Source organism: Dermacentor silvarum, chromosome 6 (genome assembly GCF_013339745.2).
Source record: "Dermacentor silvarum isolate Dsil-2018 chromosome 6, BIME_Dsil_1.4, whole genome shotgun sequence".
NCBI classification, from domain to species: domain Eukaryota; kingdom Metazoa; phylum Arthropoda; class Arachnida; order Ixodida; family Ixodidae; genus Dermacentor; species Dermacentor silvarum.
Window position 1 is genome coordinate 167,834,613 of NC_051159.1, and position 13,783 is coordinate 167,848,395.

General features: G+C 42.1%; 1 protein-coding gene across 1 annotated transcript in view; it reads left to right on the top strand.

Annotated features, from left to right (window-relative positions):
• Positions 1-13,783, top strand: part of LOC119456358 (AMP deaminase 2-like) — a 79,137-nt gene that overhangs the window by 39,990 nt on the left and 25,364 nt on the right. The window contains 4 exon segments of the mRNA XM_037718071.2: positions 588-717; positions 2,171-2,302; positions 6,505-6,537; positions 11,593-11,637. Of these exon segments, the coding sequence (XP_037573999.1) occupies positions 588-717; positions 2,171-2,302; positions 6,505-6,537; positions 11,593-11,637 (340 nt within the window).

A 13,783-nucleotide genomic window follows, 5' to 3' on the forward strand; every position in this document is an offset into this window, starting at 1 on the left:
TTTTTTTTCTTCAATAATGTAAGAGCACGTGAATTTAGTAGGCACATTGAGAATTAAAATTATTATTTGTGGGAAATGGCAATGGGGCGTTTGGTCTTAATTCAACTCATTCTGCGCACGCCTGCGTTTGTATTCACAATCCTGAAGTTCTATATATACAATTCTGTGATCGTGCACGTAGTCCCTCTGCAGTCCTGCACACACTTGTAGTTGTACTTCGGCCAAAGTGTGGCACGGCCCCCACTACTTGAGGTAAAATAAAATAAAAAAACGCACAAAAAAAAAGGCGTACACATGCCTGTCAGCTTACGTCGCACGGCACAGCAATTCTTCCCGCATTTGGACGGAACCGTACCGCCGTGACAGTGTACGTTCAGATAGCGTCTGTCTCTACATCGTTTTTCGCCGAAGCCGTCTCCTAGTCGTGCCCACTCGACGCACGTTCTGGCTGTCATGCATGTTCCTTTCTCGGTTCGTACATGGTATAAAACCACGCCTTCACTGTCTCGTCTCCTTTCCCTGCCTTTCCTTATGCATATATATATATATATATATATATATATATGTTTTTTTTTTCTTATTTCCAGTAAATCATTTTGCTACCGCCGGCTCAGCTACCTGACGTCCAAATTCCAGCTGCACGTGCTGCTCAACGAGCTGCGCGAGCTGGCAGCCCAGAAGGCGGTCCCTCATCGTGATTTCTACAACATCAGAAAGGCACGTATATATTTTGCGCCACAGCCGCTGCTGCACTACCTGCGGATGGGCGTAGGTTTAATTTTAGCCAGTACAGGGTTGGTTGTCCTTTAATCTACAGATTGATCGATGAACCAGTCACCTTGATATGCTTATACATCGCCTCTACAGCCTGGTTGAGGTGAGAAGAGCAAAAGTACGCATTTTGCGTTCAACGGTTTGACTGTTGATCATCTCATCGCCCGTCGACACCGGAAAACGTGGCGTTCGCAAAATAGCCACCTTCTCGTATTTATTTGTGGCCACTTAAGGATTGCAATAGAAAGGCCATCTGGTAACGAAGATAATAAACTGCACTCGTTATCCCGCTGGTAATTGGTTAACGAGAACACAGCACTTATCGCCGGACGATCTGACGCAAAATTTTAAAACTATGTGCGTGCTTCGTTTGTCCCGCATAACATCAGCCAAGTAATTGACTAAAAGTTGACCACTGTTAAAGCATCACATCATTAATCTGGAAGTAATTATCAATCGCCCAGCATTTCGCCATGCCCTACCTCGCAGTGTCCTGCGCTGATGCTTGTACATTCGAATGCTGCGATAAATAAGTGCTCTTTCATCTCGTGCGGCCTCTCTTCATTATTCCGGGTGATATCCTTGTCAGCGCATCCTGGCTTTCGCGCTCTTCTATGCTGAGAACACAGCTCCCGGCCTGTAGTGGCCGTCTTTTCTAAAGAGGCTACGTAGTTTCCATTGACGCAGAAAGAAAGAAAGAAAGAAAGAAATAAAGGGAACAATTCACGTATGCATGCCTGAACTTATCTGCTTGTTTACTCTTAAAAAGTCAAGAGCTTCAGCAGGGCCGCGATTTTGCAGTGACGTCTTTTTCGTGCTCTTCGTGCCTCGTCAGTGGCCAGGGCAACACTCCGCCTGCATTATCAGTGGTGTCAGCTGACCGTGAACGTTGGATGATAAAAATAGCATAGAATCAAGCAGAAAGCATTGCTACAGCTTTGTGGCCCTGGTCTCTTTGGGCAAATTTGAGTCATGCATGAAAGTGTTAGGAAGTCATACGCACACGTGTAATGCGAAGGAGTTCGCTTCTCTAAGTGATGGCAGGCAATCGGCACCGGAAGGACACAAACCACAGGAACGGCGACTGTCTGCGCTGATTTTTTGTCGTAGATTGACTATTCCAACTCCCCAAGTCAGCACGATGTCTAGCTTTGCTGCACGACACCAAAGCCGAAGGCAAAGAGTGATTTACGGAGTTAATGATCATTTTGTGATTACTGGGTGCATAATTTCTTCTACCTTTTGAACGAGTTAAAACCGAAAGTCTTTTCTGAAATCTGTGAAAGTAATCTCGGCTTGAATTCTCGTAATTTGGCGCTTGGCTCTGCTGCCAGTTCACGGCCGAGTTTGCATCCTGTGCTTAGCTAATACATGTTATTACATTGGTTGGCTACAGGTGGACACTCACGTTCACGCCGCTTCATGCATGAATCAAAAGCATCTGCTCCGCTTCATCAAGAAAATGATGAAGATGCATGCCGAGGACCACGTGTTCAAGCATGGTGAAAAGCTGATGACGCTTGAAGAGGTGAGTTGCGCGTCTGGTTTTGCGTAGTGTTCTTTTCCTTGTGAGTGGTTGTGTTGTCCTGATAGGCTTGGCCATTGTTTCTTCCATTTGACGCATCTCACGGGCCATGCATATAATGCTTTCGCATATAATGCGAAAGCATTATATGCCCCATTACGCGAAAATCGGTCGGCGGGACCAAAGATGGTACCAAAAATCTCCGATGCCGCAAAGAGTAAAACACGCCAAGAAATGCTCGGATTGACGTGAAACTTTGCAGGGAGGTTCCTGTAAACAAAGTAAATTAATGACTTAAAGGAAAATTTGGTATGTTTAGGTCTGGTAGGAATCGAACCTGGGTCTCCGGGTTGCAAGACGAGCAAGCTTTCCCTGACACCACGGCGGTTCCACGGTTCTGGCTTTCTAAAGTTGTGCCTAGTGCGTGTTTGCGTGATTGCACACGTCACGTCCCAACCATCTGGCTGACTAAAGGTGTGCCCTAGTGCGTGCGTCATTGGCACATGATGGCGCAGACAATGGGATGGAGGTGGCGCCACGTGATGAGTTTATAAAATGAGCGTGTTCATGGCGTTGCGAGGTCTACAAACGGTATAATGCTTTCGCATTCCCATACGTAAGCACTCTTATGTGTCTCTGCCGATTTTTTTTTTTTTTTACTTATATTGAACACTGCAATCCTTCCTGTAGCTATTGCTGTGGTATGCACTTGTAATGCATGTCGCCGTTATAATAACGCAGAATTGCAGTGTAATAGCTTTGAATTTCTTCCAGAATGATAGTCTAACTACACTGCACAGCATGAGCAGCTTCGTTTTTGTGAGATATGTCTGGGCAAAAATGTAGCTGCTAATCATCCAAACGCTTTTGGTATTTTGTAATATGGTGGCCAAGCCTGCGAAAATCAATTTCTGCATGCTGGCTGCTGTGCATGGCTTTTCTTCTGATGTGCAGCACTCATTAGTGTCTCTTATACCCGTGTCACATGGGTGTTTGGAAGTTCTTCCAACCGATAGTCCGTTGACTCAAAGGTCAAGTTCTAGCTGCTACACGGGCGGTTTCGAAGGCCACCGAGTCAATAGTTTATTGTGTCAGCGGAGCACCCTACACCTTTATCGAAATCCTGATGGCGTTTGAGCAACGGCAGCCACATCGAGCGGCGCAAGCGTTGCCACAGTTTCGCTACACAACTTAAAAACTAAACATATATGTGTAACAATGTATAAACAATTTATTAAAATGTTTAAACAAAAATAAAATTTTGTGCTTTTGAATGGTTTTAATATTATTTGAGTGTTGGTGGCCTGAAAACGAAAATAAAGATCCGCAGCGCCACACAATTTTTGTGAAAAACGCCTGAACCACTCAACAGCCTTTCAAAAGTGCCGTGTAGCAGCCCTGCAACTCCTTTGAGTCGATAGAGTTTACACGGGTATTACACTCTTAAAAAAGGTTGCACCCTTTGGGGATTATCTTTTCCCACAACAATAATCGTCATCTGCCTTGGTTGAGTTTCCTTTCTGGAGAACTCAGCGCCCGCTACTTTCCTGTCGAGAATGTCATATATGTCACGCTGATAACGCGCATGCCGTTTGTGACTTGGAAGTACCGGGCTCGCAGCTTTAAAGAAAGGAAATGTGGGCAAGACAGATGACTATTATTGTTGTGGGACAAGATAAGCCCCAAAGGATGCAAACTTTTTTGAGAGTGTAGTGTTTAGTCTGTTGCAGGGCTTTATGCATTGCTTGAAACATTGCACTTCCTTACTCAAACTGGTTAAGCATTTATGGAGTTTTATTTTCACACCAAAAGCAGTTTAAGTGTCAACTACATGACTTTTGCTGCCTGTTAGATTTTGCTGATTTTCAAGGATAATTTCATCACATCTGAGGCACGAAAGATCCATTTCTGCAGAGCCTATTTGCTTCTGGTTCGTGTTCTTAGTTTTAAAGCTTTTTTTTTTCGTTAACTCGAATGATATGTGGGCAACTTGTTTTGAAGTAATTCAGCAGCCATCTTGATCTTGGTGTGACACTTAGTCTTACTTATGTGACACCTCGGTATAACGAAGTCTCATCGGCCACGAAAATACCTTCGTTATATCTGACATTCGTTATAACCATACACAAAGATATCGGTGAAATAGAAGAATGGGCGACGATAAAAGAGGGGAGAGGAAGCTTCAACACACCGGGGTGGGGTTCCTTAGGATATAACGAAACTTCAGATGGCAGAGAACTTTGCCTTGAAGTGTGGCTTCATGACAGCATCTTGTGCACTGCTGTGAAGTCACACTTCAAGGTGAAGGTTACGTATAATTAGCATACCGACTTCACTCTTAAATTTAAAAAATTTTTGGTGCGGGTTATAGGTGCAAAAATACGGTACGTGCTCGCAACACACAACTGTGTGATCGGTGTTATGTGGGATCGGCGCCTGGGTTTGCCAACTGCGGTCCACCAGTCAAGCCGCTGGTCAAAACACACACACGTGTGCCGCATGTCTCATTTCGAGTTGCTATTGCTAAGTTTCCCTGCCAGCAGACTTTTCGGAGCGGAGGGGACTGCACGTAGATCTGCACTCCGCTACTACGCCATCAGTGTAGCCTTTCAGGCTGATCTCACATTCAATTGCCCATAAGATCTGCGAGTGCGAACATATTGACACCAAGCTTCCCGCGATGGCTTGTGATCAACCGCTCCGCCTGCCGCTATGCTTAGGCCGCGAGGCCTAACCAGTGCCGTTATCGCGAGTCGGCAAGCAAAGTTTCGGTTTCGTGAATGTCGACAGGACGGCAACTTTGTTCATGGCCGCCGTGTCCGTGGCATCGCGCTTGCTGTTCATGCCCGAAGCATTGTGCGGTGTTCGAAATTTCGGTTATTATTATTCTAGTTATAGAGTTAGGGGGTGGTGCCGCAGGGAGGTCAGATTAATGTCTGGAAAATTGGCCATCTGAAAAATCACTCAGTGACTGTTATTGACTTCTTTGTTACCAGTATATTTTCAAATACCTGCAAACAAAAAATTTGCTTCGCTCTAACCAGTACTGAGTTGGATATTACATTATTGATTTCATTATAGTAGTAGAATACTCCATTTAAACAAATCATGTCCAACTAAATTTTATATTAAATTTGTTTCGTCCAATAATTCGTTATATCGAGGTTCGACTGCATAAAGTAAAGCTAGATTGGAGTAGGTCACAGTTTTGAAATACCAAATGGCAGCTTTGCATTTTAAGGATTTTTTTCCTCCATTTCTATTCATTCGTTGTGTAGAGGGATGGATTCTCGCTATAGTGGCAGTGTGGCGTTGTGCGAGTCCATGAAAAAGGGTAAAAATGGAATAGAGTAGGGAATAAAGAATACTGATATAGTGAATTATTATCTATAACGAAGCAAGTATAAAATGTTTCTCGCCAATATCAACATGTAACGAATATATGTTTGTCACTAATATTGAACATAGCGAAGGTATTTTTCTGTTCTATGCAACTTCATTATAACAAGGTTCAACTTATAAAATCATTACAAAATATGACCCTAAGTTAGTCTCATTATGGTGTGAGGCTTGGCAAGCCAGAAGGACACCAAAGGGAAACATTAGCTGCGACCCTGACCTTGACATTTCTACACCAATTCTCACGTTATGTTATGGGTTTTCAAAGTATGGGCTTAGGACTCACTACTTGCTTGTCAGTGAAAGGGTATCATAGTGAGTTTGAAAAGAAGGGTTTCAGTACTGCCAGCAGCATTTTGAGAACTTTACGAAATATGTGAAACTATGGTGAAATCATCATTATGGCCATTTGAATGGGGCATTTAAAATAAAAAGCCTGCATTTGGCCCTGTGTGTCACCACCAATAATAAAGGTTGCTTTTTGAAAAGAAATGCATAGTTTTGAAAGAATACTTTGCCAGTCTAAATTTGTTTAGTGTTCCTGTCTATTGTTCATTTATAAAAGTATAAGTATCCATGGGTGTGGAAAAAACTAAATTTAAATGAGGCATGTGCATCTTTTCTCTATACTTTTTTTTTCTTCTAATATTTGATTTTGATTATGCACATAGCTGCCTTTTGTGATAAGACTTATGTCGGTCCCTGTTTGGACCATTTCTACATTGTTTTGTTGTATTGCGGTTCACACCTTTCCATTGAGAACTATGCATGGATAACACTCTGTCTTCTTTTTCTTGGCGAAATAGGTATGGCGTATGGAGTGGGTGTATGCAAAACAGGTAATTTGACAGTCGTTTAAGTAGCAGGGACAAGTGCTTTAACAGGCACATCTTTTCTTTTATTACATCGAAACATTTTTTACTTCAAGGAGCACCCTTGCATCAAAGCTTCCTTAGTTTAGAAAGGTTTTTCAGAGAAGCAGTAATGTATTGGAGCTCAGACTTCCAGCCATTACTGCATTTCTGCAGTATAAAAAGGGATGACACGATTTAGTAACACGCTGCATGCAATTTATGCTAAGGCATTCCTCTATTTCTACATTTCAGCCGTTGTCTTTTCCAGTGAATGTCATATCCAAGTAACTACATGTGCTCTTTGTTAGCTGCTACAGCAACCAAATTTGATTACATTAGCAATTGGCTGTAAACATTTGTTGTTGAAAGAGTTTAGGGAAATCATTTGCATTTTTAAGGGTTATTATGAATACTAATATTGATGGTAGGGCCTTAGATGCACATTACAGTGCAGAATTAGGTTTAAAATGAAGGAAACATCATGCTTTTTGTAGTTGTGGGAAGTAAATGTGAGTTTGATCATGTGTACAAAGATTTTAATGTTGGTGTACTACTGAATGCTAGGAATATGTTCCAATATCAACTATGCTTAAGGTCATTTGTTATGGTACAGGTGCTGTATTGTGGTGGTACACCGCTGCTGTTTGCCATAAATTCATGCACTTGTTTGTGTTTTTGGCACGAAGGATAAGGTTGCTAGAAAGGTGTTGCTTATGCTCACACAAAAACGTGACTATACACTACGTTGTTCCATAGTTTGGTGTTCACGACAGGTGGAAAAATTTTGTTTGCATTTGAAGGAATGCTGTACTGCATTTTGCCTCAGACACAAGTTTTCTGCTTTAATTCATTAGGGTTTAGCTTTATTTCATTTAATGAAATTCCAATGTGAGGTTAACAGTGTTTCAGAATGTAATAAATGCTTACAGAATTAGTGTTTTATTGGCAACAAGTGTTATTTTTTCTCATGTGGCACAGCTTGCTTTGCATGTGACTTCAGTGTTTGTCATGTTGTGGTATCCAGTGGAAGTGACACCTTCACTGGAAAAATGCATTCACTGGAAAAGGCATTGGTTCTGTGTACATGATAGGCATGCAGCACAGATGTCACACACACAGTTTGAATGCTCATTGAGTGCTGCAGTTGAATTTGTTGAGACCCGCTCTTGTTGGTGAAAGACCACTACTGTTTCCACATGGAGCAAAATATTAAACTTCAGAACAACGCACTGACATTTCTAATGTAACATCTAAAAGCTGTTCTAGCTTTATTAAGCCTGAACAACCCTCAGTAACTGGACAGTACTCGATGACCATAGCTATACTGCGTGCTTGGCAGATATTTAAATAACACACTGCACTGAGGCAGACATTAATGCCTGGCTTTGACTTTGTCACCTTGCGCTGCTAGACAGCAAAGCCTTCACCTTGCATGTCCTCGCAGACATCCTCTCTGTTGTACTTGCGTGTACCAGAAATGCTTGTTAGATGTCATTTGTTGACCAGTACCACTCTTTATGCATCTATTCATTCTTGTGTCTGTGAACCAAGCTAAATATTGATAGATAGTTCAAGGTTAAAGGAGTCCACTTACTGTACATTTTGTTGCTTTTTCTTTATCTTGGTAGAGAATCACTATAAATTTTACATAATGTTTTTTGCAGAGATTTAGTTTTGAAGTGAATTCAAACTTTCTATATTGTGGGACATTCATTTGACAGCACCATTGCAAGTTCGACATAAAGCTGTAGATTAGAGTGTTTTTGGGTTGCCAGAGCTTATCATATGCATTAAAAGGGACACTAAAGGCAAATAGTAAGTCGACGTGGACTCTTTAAATACCATTCCAGAAACCTCGCAGCGCTTGTTTCATGCCAAGAAAAGACTTAGTATACGAGAAAATTGCACCCGAAGGGTCCGAATACCTTTATCGCAATTCAAATCTCCCGCCACCCAACCGGGGAGTAGTGACGTTGCATACACCATCACCGCCCTTTGCTGCCGTCGGTGAGTAAAACGGCACCCTACAGACGACGATACGTTTTTTTTGCAAAGACACGCAAACGCGCGGCCATGGAGAAACCGAGCCAAGACAGAGCGGTGGATTCGCCGCTGAAGCTGCTTTTGGTCAAGTGGCGTGGACCGTTCGGGCATCCCGTGACATCACATGGAAGTGGAATTCTCTGCTACTTGCAGTTTGTGAGCCAGCAAAAGCAGTGCAGCACTACGCGATAACGAAACTACTGAAACACGAAAACGCGGGCGGTGCAGAGTCGAGCAAGAGCAAAACCTTTTAACCGCCCGCGTTGTTGTCAAGGGTAATGTCAATGAGTTATTTTTTCTAAAAGTGAAATAGAAATGGGCATTTTCTTTCGTCTTATAATGCAATACAATGATGTCTTTATAACGAGTGGTTGAGTACTACTAGTGACAGAATTTAAATGAAGAGTGCCTTCGTCATCGGGCAAGTGCTTGAAATTCCCGGGGGAGTCTCTAATCGTGTCCTGCATTTACTTCAATTACTAAGGCTCTGTTTGCGATAATATTGACACCTTAGAGATTTTCGAGCACTAATATATCAATTTAGCTTGACTTAACATTTGCCTTTAGTGTTCTTTCAAGCAAATTTCCTGTCGAAGCTTAGTCTGTTATCCTGCTTTATCATTGACCTAGTTAGACGAACTAAGTCTTATTCCCCTGTGTTGATAAATCATGGCAGATAGTATAAAATTTGGGCAACTTATGAAATAGCAGGTAGATATTTCAATTCAGTTTTATTATTTTGGCTGTTAGAGAGACCCTCTGATGTGCTTGGAAACAGAATTATCTTAGTCATGCTATAACTTCACATAAACCGTAGTGATCGCTCTGAAATCTTTTTCTGTAGGATTGTTTCAATTGTTGTTATACGGAATTCTTAGAGTATTAATTTGAAATTACTATGTTTGTGCCAGTGCATTAACCACTATATCTGTCACTCACTGAAAATATATAGAAAAAAATTGTCAAATGTCAATTCTGTAGTATATAACAAACGATGAAATAAGTACAGGCATAATGCATGTACTCTAGAGTATCGCTGTCTTAAGCTAACATCTGTTTCCTTGAAGTTGTTTCCTCAGTGACTACTTGGTAATGTGCTCTGAGCATTGTTATAGCTTGAAATGAGAGCCCTGGGCAGTTTTTTAATGCATGGAATAGATTGTGTACTCACTACCATTAGAACAATTCGCACAAGTGATTGATAACCAAAGTGGTGAAATCATACTCTGAGATGCTGCAGTCTGCAAGAAAGGCTACTAGTGAGAGTGTTAAGTTATTCTTACAGCTACATGTTAGCCTGGTTCAATACATGGATACAGCATGCAAGAGTACAATGCTGTCAGGTCAGCCTCTGAGGCAGGCCGCGTGTCACACTTTGCAAACAAGAATTCTAGTGAGCAACACTGTGGATTCACCTTGGAAAACAGGAACAAGAAATTGAGAACACGACACAGCACTTGTCACAACTCGAAGACTTTGAGCTGATTTTGTGATCTTCAACTCTTGATAAACACGCGTCCTGCCTACACATACCTTCGTGTTCCCGTTTTCTTTTGTCATTGTCAGTGGTGGGAATGGCGAAGAACATTTTGGAGCAGATTTTTTTAGCAAGAAAAATTATGATTTGGAGTAGATTTTGTAGCAGTCAACAATGATTCTGAACAGTTATCAGTCGGACACTATGCCTGCACATCAAAAATGGTTCCAGAGTAACAGCGCATATCATTGGGAATATTCTTGAGGAAGATAATCAGTGTATGTGACCACTCACAAACAAATTACAACCATCATGTGGTCACACTGAGTCAACGAGCATGCTCGAAAAATAAAATACCTGCATGGTCCCAAGCAGTAAAGCAAGCCACACAACAGCACAAAAAACTCTCAGCAGTAGTTGTGTGGCATAGAGGATGGCCATTCGAGCAATTTTATTTTAGGCCTAAAAACGTCTAGCTAGTAAAATGGCCGTGCTACAAATCCGCTACATTACAAACCCAGATAAATGCGAACCAGCAAAGCAGCTAATAACATGCAAGGGGGCAATTTTCATTTTGCCGAGTGCAACAGGACACAGCGGTCAGGCCGAACGTGCGAAACGCACATCATCAATTCAGGAACCCCCCTTTCAACAACGCCACATTGCCAGTACAAAGTATGAATGCAGGACACACCAACAATGCGTAATGGGCTGAGCATACAAGGCTAGGCTTGACGGAACTTCATCCTAAACTACGCACAACCCCCAACTATTGCGCATAGAGTTTCCAAATGGCTGACCCCAAACATGCACGAGCACGCTCTGGATTGGATTTACCCAGTGACCCTTTAGCTCAGTTGTATAAGGTGGTGGTGACTGCTATCTGGCATTGTCCGCAGCTCCACTTTGTCGTGTCCTCCGATATTGCACTGCGCAGCACATCCTGGAGCAGTCTTCAAGCTGTTTCTCTGATTTGTAGTATGGATGTAACAACCGTAGTGGAGTGTAGCAGATGTGAGCATTTGGAGCAGCATTCCCACCACTGCAGTGTTAAGAGGGGTCCCCTGTGGGCCTACCTTGCTTGTATTTGTCTTAGACACCATGATTGAAGAGTGGAGATGAGACCTAACACTCTTGCTGTTAACACTTTCAAACTGCTGTGCTGTTTGTTTTGAGTTTGCCACTGTGACCATTGATCACTTATACTGATCATATTTTGGGGTGATTGTTGAAAAACAAGTACGCACACACATTAGCAGGTGTATGTATTGCACAAATTCTTGTTGTCATTTCTCGTAAGCTTACTGTACGTGTTTTAAAAAGTTTTGTAAACAATTGTTTTTAGTGTGTAACGTCATAATAGTTTCTTCCTCTTTTACAACTGCAAATGATCCTGTAACATGTGCATACACCCATAAGCTCACTTATATATAGCAGACAGTAGAGGAATTGGTATGGCTTTTGGTTTACCGCGAGCTCACCCTAAATTTATTATGAATATTTTTTATCTTCTTCCTTAGTATGGCTGTTTCAGCCGTGGCTTTGATGAGGATTTTGATGGAAAGGTGTGTATCCAAACAGACTGTTCTTGTGAAAGTGGCCTGTGTGGCTTTGCTTGGTTCATATATATATTTTTTATGTGTGTATGTTTGTGTATGCTTGAGTGCCCATGAGGCCTGACCTGCGAGTCACACCAGCCTCGGACAGGTCACTTATGGACGAAGTCAGCAGCTTGTTCTCTTTCAAACAACCTGGTTATCATCAGACATTTACCTTCGTGAATGTGTGAGGTTGGCGTGTGTAATTTTTATTTTTTTTAATGTCAATTGAATTTGGTAACTTATTAAGGAACTTGGCTTGTTGAAATTCACTTTTGAATGTCTACACACAAGGCATAAAACGGTAAAATGCAACGTTATGTTGCTTATGTATAGTTGCATCAACAGCTCATAAGTCTTGGAGCTTTGGTAAAAGCACGGTAGAGAACTGTTAGGTTGCTCTTGAATTTTGCTTCCTTTAATTGCAACACTTTTGCTACTTACAAGTTAAAGGTCAAATATTTCTTTCATTGTGCTTTTACACATGGTCATGAAGTGTGCCATAAAGGCATAGGTAATATGAATGAATCTCCGTAGTTCATTATGCATGTTAATTACGGCACAGCTGAAGGCCTGTTAAGGCTTTGTGTTTGGCTGCTAAGCATAAGTAGGAAATAGGGGACATATTCATTGTTTTGAGCTTATCACTGTATATATTGTTTTGGGAGCTGTGATTATGCATTGAAATTTATTGCCAATGTATCCCTAGCAGTAGACCTACACACACAACTCAGAGGCATACTGAGTACATTGATGGCTTTCATATCATAGTTATGTACAAGCTTATAACACATTCATCTTATCTTTTACTAATGACTAGCCACGTTCTGTTTCTAGTCCTCGACGTCATAACCGATGCCTGACATGGGTCTACCATATCAAATTAAGTCCATGATCTTTTGAGGAGCTAGCAATATTGAATATGAAGCAATATTACTAGTTCTTCAAAAAAGTTGTCGACAGGGATTCACTCGTGACTTTGTGAGCTAGGTCGCCACTCTGAGAATATAGTTACAAAATCATTCTGGTAAAAACGTTCAGTTCTTGTTGTTGGTCTGCTGGTTTACACAGTGCACGCTCGTGACTTCTGTAATTGAAAATACTGTAATTAAAGAAAACCTTAATATGTCAACACCCGATATTTCAAACTCCCTAGGGGCCGCGAAAACGTCCGAATAGTCGGGAACTCCAAAAAAATGAATGGATGACTTTTACTGCCCCTAAGGGCTCAAATCGCCCCAGGGACGTCCGAAAAAACTCTGAAGGCCTGCCAGTACACTTATTAGGTACATCAGTGCCCTTACTGTGACAGGAGACAGCGAGTGCAGCCTGTATAATTTAAGGAATACACACCGTGCCCAGTGACAATTGCCCTTTCCCACTCTTGATATGCTTCACCGCAATACATCGCGTACGCTTCACCGCGTAACACTGCTGTATTGAGGCGAAGCTGACTTTCGGGAACCGGCATTATGCGACGTGTCGTGCTTTCCGAGCTTCGAAGCCAATGGCGAGGATTGAAAAGGCGGAGTTGGTGCCATTGCTGACAGCGGTGAATTCTTTCAATGAAAAACATGGCGCCAAACGTCGGAGCAGCTAGGCCTAGTGTTGCCGTTTCGTTGGCTACGGCTGGCAGCAGATCTGCGTGCAAGAGCGCCGGTTCGAGGCTGCGAGATAATCAGAATGGTGGCGGCGGCGGCTTTAGTGCCATTTCGGATCTGCGGTCACGCCAAAAATTCAGGCAAAATCTAACGACAAAGGGTTCTTGCATCCGAAATTTCAGACGTTCTTATACATTGAGTCTGTGGGGTACGCGGGGGTGCCGCGAAGCCCTCCGAATTATCAGGCATGTCCGAGAAATCAGCCGTTCGGAAAATCTGTCGCTGACTGTGAAATAGTGGCTGTTCATGAAAAAGCACAAATTGTTAAATAATGATGTAGTGCTAACGGCAGATCTTACATGCTCTCGATTTCATTATATCGTGGCACGTCTGTGAAATATCTTAAGGTATGGCAGTCATGTTAAAGTAAAACACTTACGTAAAACTACTAAAGGGGATTTTGGTGGCATTTATGTAGTTGTCTAGAACCTGTAATGGCACCTCTTAGAACC